The following is an 8,215-nucleotide window of genomic DNA, read 5'->3' as shown; positions in this document are numbered from 1 at the left end:
TCACATGATAGCACCAGCCATTGCACGGCTGTGGTTTTTGTAGATGAAGCAGATGGTCAGAGTCATGGAGGCCAAACCAATAGCAGCAGCCACCAAGCTCAGCCCAAACACCAGCCCAGGAGTCTCTTCCATGCCTGTAGGAAAGATCTGTGGTTAGAATGGGAACTAGATGTTTTTCCAGCTTTAGTGAAGTCAATATTGGTGGGTGTTTGCATCATACATAAGCAAGCGTTAGTTATTCCTTCTTTTGTAGTCAGGCATTTGATTTTTCCTTCTTAAGTGTTGTGCTTAGCACTTCTTTGACCTTCATCTTGAGTTCTCCAGTCAATTTTGAATTCTTATCCTGTCCTCCAGAGTGCAAGCTGAGAGGAGTTTCAAGGTGTCAGCCACAAATTTAATACACTCACCCCTCATCTAAAGGGAGAATGAGGATATTGACTAGTACCAGACCCAGGGACTGACCCCCTAAATACACCCTCAGCCTCACAACAGACCATAGATAATTACTGAGTACCATCTTTCAACCAGTTGTGAACCCAGTTATAGCAGTTTCATCTACATGCACTTCCTTAGTTTACTTACAAGACTCATTGGACCTGTCAAAGGATTACTAAAAAGTGTATCCACTCCCAACATGTCTGCTTCCCCCACCTCTAGCACCACTAGGCCAGTAATTTCCTTTTTTGACTGTTATTGGTTTGACATGATTTGTTCTTGATACATTTGTGCTGCCTACTCCCTATAACCCTATTGTCTTCTAGGTGCTTACAAACTGATTGTTCGATACCTTTCCAAGTAACAAAGTGAGACTGACTGGTCTGATTTCCCAGGCCTTCTGTTCCCCTTTTTAAAAGCTAGGTACTACATTTGCACCTCTCTAGTCCTCTGGGACCTCACTCATCCTCTGTGTTCCCAGGAGATCATCACAGAGTTCAGAGATTGCTTCAGCTAGTTCCTTAGGATGATCTACTCCCAACTGGAATACATCTAAATTCTCTCTTCTGTTCTTTAGCTACTTTGTCTTGTGTTCCTTCCACCTTAATAGTGGTGTTGAGTATCTGGTCACTGTTACCCATTTTAAATGGTGACTGAAGCAAAATAGGCACTAGACACCTCAGCCTTCTTGATGTCATCCATTATTAGATCTCCACCCCACTAAGAAAAGGGTAGGTCCTTTCCTTAGTCTTACTCCTAGTGTATTTGCAGAATTGCTCATTGCCTTTTATGTCCCTTGGTAGGTGTAACTCATTTTGTGACAGTCTGATTTTGTCCCTACATGCTTATGCTATTCTTTTGTACTCAGCATTTTTAATTCAGGTAATTGAAGAGCTCTTGATGGAGCCATCTTGGCCTTACTCTATCTTTCCTTTAAATTGGGATAGTTTGCAGTTGTGCTTGTAATATTCCTCCTTGATAAATTGCTAGCTCACCTGAATTACTTTTCCCCTTAAGTTTTCTTCCCTTGGGACCTTTCCCTACCCATCTATTAAAGTCTGCTTTTTTGAAGTCCATTGTCTTGATGTTACTGCTCTTGTCTTATGCTTGCAAAAGATCATTGCATGATCACTTCCACCCCAATTGCCTTCCACCTTCTGATTGGTTACGAATGCCTCCCTGTTGGTCAGGATGAAGTTTCAGATGGCTCTCCCCCAGTTACTTCTCGAAACTGAAGAGTTGTCCCCACTACATTCTAAGAACGTGTTGGGAGAATTAGGTTTTGCTGTTTGGGTAGTCCAATACATTTTAGAATAGTCCCCGCCCCCCATTATCACCAGGTCTTATGTTTTGATATTTCTATATGTCCTAGAAATGCCTCATCCACCTCTTTCTGATTTAGGTGTCTACAATAGACCCCCCCCCCCCAGCCCCATGATATGATCTTGAGGCAGATCAGTTTAAAGTCTCTGCCTAATCACCTTCTGGATCTTAGGAGACATGTACATCAAGAATGGACAATGTCTCCTTTTTTTAATCCTGTCCTTCCTGAAAGAGCTGTATCCATCTATAGCTATGTTCCAGTCATGATATTTATCCCATCAAGTCTGACAATTAAATCATGGTTTAGTTTATGTACTTATGCCACCAGTTCTGTTTATTCCCCATACTCCTTGGATTTGTGTATTGACATCCAAGACATGGATCAGATTCCCACCTTGTAAAATTACAATAGGGTCATAGGATTAACATGTTCCCTTCTAATTCTAGCCCTCTGTTAAGGTCACTGTATTGGTTATGTGGGGGTCATAACTTCCTGGAGTTTAGCAGGAAATATCTGTCTCCTACAAGCCACCCAGATTATAAATTGGTCCTGACCAATTTAGTGCTTCAACCCAGCTGGGGGTGGAGTCAGGAGTGGAGGGTGGAGAACACCCCTGGATTCTAGTTAGCTCCTTTCCTGTCCTCCCCACTGGTTTGGCAGGCCCATAGGTTTGTCCTGGCAAAGCTGTTTACTTGGTGTTCCCTTGAAGAGGTGGGTTGCAGGGCTGAGCCTTGTGGTTGGAGGGAGTTTTCACCTTTTACAACAGGCCCAATACCCTGAAGGTGCATAAACTATTGCTGTACAAGTTAGGTACCTGGAGATGCTGCCTTCCCTACTTCCATTTGTTCTTCCACAAGATTCCTGGATCCCCGATAGGCATAAGTGATGAATAGGGGTCCTACCACAACATCAGCCTCAGCTTCCCTCACTAAGGAGTCACCTGTATTGAGGGAAGAGAAATTGCATCTGTGTGGCTTTTCATTCTCACAATGTGGATAAAGACAACCCATGGACCTTCAGCTCAGCTAGCAGACCCCCCTTTTTATTGGGAAAAACCTAAACACCCCACATAGCAACCTATTAACTCCAATTATATAGATCCTACCATGCCTGGAGGCCACATCTCTCTGGAAGCGCCTCCCTGGCCATCTGTCCAGAGGTCTGACTCTCCCAGACTGTCCAGCCAGCCCACAGTTCCCAGTCTCACAGCACCTGCAGATGTCTCTGGTGCCTTCCACTGGAGACCAGCTGCAACAGAACAGGAATAATCATCTACAGTGAAGTGTTTTGTTCTAGGCTGCCTATCACTCCCCTGGTGGGGTTCTAGTCTACTCACATGTTGCCTGCTTTGTAGAAGGAACAAGCCTTGTTCAAGGGATCTGGGGCTTGCTCAGCTGCAGTGACTTTCAGATGGCAGGTGATGTAGATCTGGAGGGGAAGTGGGAAGAAGGGTTAGGACCATCCCAGGGGACACCAACACCTGCTTAGCCTGGGGAGGGGAGTGGGGGGAGAAAAAAAAAACCACCAACTTGGAACAGAAATCTGGGAGCTCACCAAGTTCCTAGCATCTCCTGCAAACCTGAACACATCCACCATGAACTGCAGCGTGTCCTGCCTGGGTCTGGGGGATATGAAGGCTGAGGTGGTGTCATCTGATCTCCCATCCACCAGGCAGCTAGACACAAGAACCAAGGGTCAGTGAGAGTCCCTGATCGGTCTTGTTTTAGACTAGAAAGGGCTCCCAGCTCTTACCCATTGAAGTCAATGACAGCATAGCGGGGAGAGGAGTCCCTGTCTGGGGTCAGGGTGGCCACACAGCTGTCCACAAAGAGCCTCAGAGCCACATGGTTCCTAGTGCTGACATCAGCTTGTATATGCATGACCTCCCCCAGCTGGAATCCATTGGAGGGTCTCTCAGCACTCCAGTCATCTGGAAGGCAAGCTCACAGTGAGCAGGACAGACCGGCAAGCAGGGCAGGGCTCCCCTGAAGTCTCCTCTCACCCACCTACCATTCATCAGGCGCAGGGAGAAACCCAGCCTCTCCTCAGCAGACAGGGTAGAGCTGAAGGGAACCCACGTTGGCTTGATGGCTTTACTGCTCACATTGTCCTTCCTGTGAGAAGAGCAAACCTCAGTCACTGAGCCAGATCCAACAACAAGAACTGAATGGGAGGGAGGGATCCAAGTATTTCAGACACTCACCTGGGATAGTGACACTCAATGGGAATCACAGCCGGATTGGTTCTCAGGATCACTGGGTTGCTGGCAGGGGTGGGGTTATAGTTCAGGCTTGTGCTGTAAACTAGGGAGTCTGAGGTCATCTGGGAAGAATCAGACATGGAAGGGTTAGCAGCATACAGACATTCAAAACCACTAGGTTCAGCAAGACCAAGAGAGACATTTCCTATTAATGGAAAAGTCTTTCAATACATGTACAACCATGGTTGTAAGGTAATAGAAACATTGTTTTTAGAGCTCATTCCATAGAATGCCAGCCAGGTCAATACGGATGGGTACCATAGGCCCTGGTTCTACACATCTCTGGTCATTGCAGCATCTGCTTCTAGCACTGTCTTTCCTACAGGTAATCATCTTTTCTCCTACAGTGAAGATTAATTCACTTCAGAAGTTGCAAGAATCTAGCTCCTACTGGGCACTTCCTTATGCCGTCAGCCATCTTTCCCTGAGCAAGGATTAATCCAGCTGTCCTGGCCTATTGTTATAGGGACTCTCCCATAGAGAGTCACATATTGGGAAAATGTTGGGGGGAGGGGTGGGGAAGGTCCAACAGTTGGTTGCAACCATCTCTTAGCATTGTGTGGGAAAATAGAACTGGGGGGCCTTCCTTTTAATAACCTGAGTAACACCGAAGGTCCAAATTCAGACCCTCTGACAGAGGCTCAGTACAGGACTAAGCTGTACAATTCCCTGCCAAACTTGGTCAAGGGTCATGACCAGAGGAGGGAGAAAGTAACAGTGGTAAAGGCCTCAGCAACCTAATAACCGCAAGTTTATAAAATATAATAACTGCTTGTATGAAGAAATTGCTTTTGCAAATGCCAATTTCTCCTGTAATTCCAGCTATCTGCAAAATTAGCCAATCATGTATCCTCTTTGAACGTCCTAGGTTAACCCCCTTGTACCCATAACACCCCAGAAAATATGTACCCGGATGAAAAATACCACTAAACTGGTGCCAAGTACCACCCCTGGGGGAAAAAACCACCAAGCGCCCCTATACCCAAATAAGACACCCAATTCTTGGAAAATAAGGAAGGTGCCAGGAAAGGGGGGACTGACCCCAACCCCAATTTCTTAACTCATGACGTATTGTTTGTCCTTTGCTTGCAGTTTAATGAAATAAAAGCCACCTGCAAGCGGTCCTAGGTGCGTCAGTCTTCGGACTGCACCCCAGTGCACTGGTATGCATGTCAATAAACTGGCCTCAGGCTTGAGTCTGTAAACTAAAATCAATGCATGGGTGTCTTTGACCACGACAATTGCAAACAGGGAAAGCGGATCAACATGGTGGTACCTCAAGAGATGACCCAGAGACTTAGGTTTCCTAGCCAATACTACACTGGCCTACAGCCTCCCACAGCACTGGGCATCAGAGATGTGGCAGAAAGTTAGGTGAGATCCAGGTGCTCCTGTCCACACCGCCATGTACTTCTCTAAAGGTACAGCTAAAACTACAAATAAAAGCAGTGTTCTTAACTCGGGTGAGCTAACTGGGGTTCAAATAGCAGAGAAGATCTGGCACATCTGATTTTAATCCAGGTTGCAGCTCAGATTCAACCCCAGGCTCCTCTACAAATTTTAGCTGAGCTGCTAATGCAAGTTAAAAAGCCAAGTTGCGGTGTCTTCAGTGCTGTTTGACCCCTCAAGATGCCAATGCCAAGTAAGAACTTCTTTGAATTTAGACACACACTAGATCAATCCCTCTAGAAGGTCACTATTGTGAGTGAAGTGTTAGACAAGGAAACCTCAAGCTAATAGAGTGACATGTGCCAGGTTCCTGCTCTCCAACTCAGACCTGGCCAGGCATGGAGGAGTCATTCACTTACCCCTGTTCCTTATGGGGCACCAGGGATCACAACCTATCAGTGCATTTGCTTGGGTTTTCTGGTGTCTCACAGGACCAGGCCTACTCCAGCCTAAGCAAAATTTATAGCCTGTGTCCAGAGGGGAAGTCACATTGTGCTACCAAGCATCCCTCCCCACCCTATTTTTGGGCACTGCTTTAAAAGCACAGCTCAGGATTGTTGTGGGACAGGTGACATTAGGGATTATGATGCAGCATCCACAAAGGAGGACCAGAGTTAATCCCACCCTTTGGTGCCTTTACCCCAAGATTGCCTTTACTCCCCATTTATCCCACCTAACAAAGCACAGATGGGACAGGGTATGAGGCTCACCTTACTCACAGGTGCTCTAGCTTGTATGAAGCTGCCTTACCTGCAAGGTGCTGCCACATTCATGGAGCCCAGCTTCAAAGGTCACTGTGTTCTCTGCAGCATTAAGGGACGTGTACCGGCAGGCAGCCAGGCCAAGGCTCAGGTCAGCAGCTTTGATCAGTCGCCCTGTCCCAAACAGATCCCTGTGCACAGTGATCACCATCCGAGCCTCCTCACACTGCACTGTGACAGGCTGCAGCGGGGACACAGCCCGGAGCTGGGAAGCATCAACCCGAGCCCAGGGGTAGGGCTGGGCAAGAGAAGGTACATGGGGTTGTCTTTGAGGGGTCTCAACCCTGAGGTTGGGTCTCCAGATGGCTGAGTCTCTCCTAGAGAAATCCCAGGGATTATAACAGGTCACCCCACTGACCGCCCAGCACAGAACAGCAAAGCCCAGGCCACTTCTGTACCCCATCCTGCCTGCCTGCAGCAAACCCAGCATGAAATGAAACACTAGCTCTGGGGCCTTTTATACCCTGCACCTAAAGCCAGCTCACAGTTGCCCCAGGTAATTAACACCCTCCCCTAGACTGCAGACAGCTGGAGCCCAATCACACCCACTGCCCACACCCTGGAGCAGGGAAGTGGGAAGAACTATGGGAATTAGTGCCACCTGTTGGTCAGTTCATCAGTTGTATTTTGGGAGATTCCTACCATATTTTATTCAATTAAAGTTTAAAAGATTGTGATATGATGGAAGTGCCAGCCGTACAGTCTGCTTTGGAAATGAGGGATTCCAGGGGGCTTTCCATCCTGGGGCAGTGATAGCTGCACCTGTGTTAAACTTGCAACATGGGTTCTGTTTAAAGCTGAAGCTTGCATCCTCTCTGAAATCCACATACACAGGCAGATCAGCTTCTGGGTCAATGGCTGGGGTGGAGATTGTGATGCAAAGTTGAGTTCATTTGACCAAAGGCATCTTCTCCAGATACAGCTCTGCCAAAGGACCTGTTTTGAAATGTGAACATTCTTATCATGAAAGTCATAGATTCCAAGGCCAGAAGAAACTACACATAAAATCTTGTCTGATGTCCTGATCAGCACAGGCCAGAGAACTTCCCCCAAATAATTCCTAGAGCTGATCTCTCAGAAAAACATCCAATCTGGATTTAAAAATTGCCAGTGACGGAGAATCCCATTGCCCCCCCATAGTAAGTTGATCCAATTGTTAATTACTCTCACTGTGAAAGATTTACACCTTATTTCCAGTCTGAATTTGTCTAGCTTCAACCTCCAGCCATTGGATGGAGTTAGACCTTTGTCTGCTAGGTTGAAGAGCCCATTATTAAATATTTGTTGCCCAGGTAGATATTTATACACTGTAATCAAGTCACCCCTTCACCTTCTCTTTGTTAAGACAATAAATGGAGCTCTTTGAGACTATCCCCATAAGGCGTGTTTTCTAATCTGTTACTCCTTCTCGTGGCTCTTCTCTGAACCCTCTCCAATTTATCAATATCCTCCTTGAACTGGATACAGGATTCCAGCAGCAGTCGTACCAATGCCAAATATAGAGATAAAATGAAATCTGTGCTCCAATTCGAGATTTCCCTGTTTATACATCTCAGGATCACATTTGGCTGCAGTGTCACACTGGGAGCTCACCCCCAAATCTTTTCCAGAGTCACTGATGCCCAGAATAGAGTCCCCTATTCTGTAAGTATGGCCTACACTCTTTGTTTCTAGATATATATATTTACATTTAGACATATTAAAATGCATATTGTTTGCTTGCACCCAGTTTACCAAGAGATCCATATTGCTCTGTATCAGTGGCCTGTCTTCATTATTTACCACTTCCCCAGTTTCTGTATTATCTTCAAAAGTTATCAGTGATGATTTTATGTTTTCCTCCAGCTCATTGATGAAAATGTTAAATAGCATAGGGCCATGAACCAATCCCTGTGGGATCCCACTGGAAACACCGCTGCTCAATGACGATTCCCCGTTTACAGTTATATTTGAGACCTATTAGTTAGCCAGTTTTTAATCCATTGA

General features: G+C 46.2%; 1 protein-coding gene across 1 annotated transcript; it reads right to left on the bottom strand.

Moving 5' to 3' along the window:
- On the bottom strand, positions 1-6,632 carry LOC117884462 (zona pellucida sperm-binding protein 3-like). Its single transcript, XM_034784880.1, has 9 exons — positions 6,219-6,632; positions 3,963-4,081; positions 3,770-3,873; positions 3,512-3,689; positions 3,314-3,434; positions 3,096-3,187; positions 2,865-3,007; positions 2,574-2,699; positions 1-134 (listed from the first exon to the last, which is right to left on the bottom strand). The coding sequence occupies exons 1-9, from the start codon at positions 6,630-6,632 to the stop codon at positions 1-3; spliced, it is 1,431 nt and encodes a 476-aa protein (XP_034640771.1).
- Positions 6,633-8,215: the final 1,583 nt, after the last annotated feature.

Source organism: Trachemys scripta, chromosome 10, assembly GCF_013100865.1.
Source record: "Trachemys scripta elegans isolate TJP31775 chromosome 10, CAS_Tse_1.0, whole genome shotgun sequence".
Lineage (NCBI taxonomy): Eukaryota > Metazoa > Chordata > Testudines > Emydidae > Trachemys > Trachemys scripta.
Note: the sequence above shows the minus strand (reverse complement) of the source record. Positions and strands in the feature narration are given on the sequence as shown.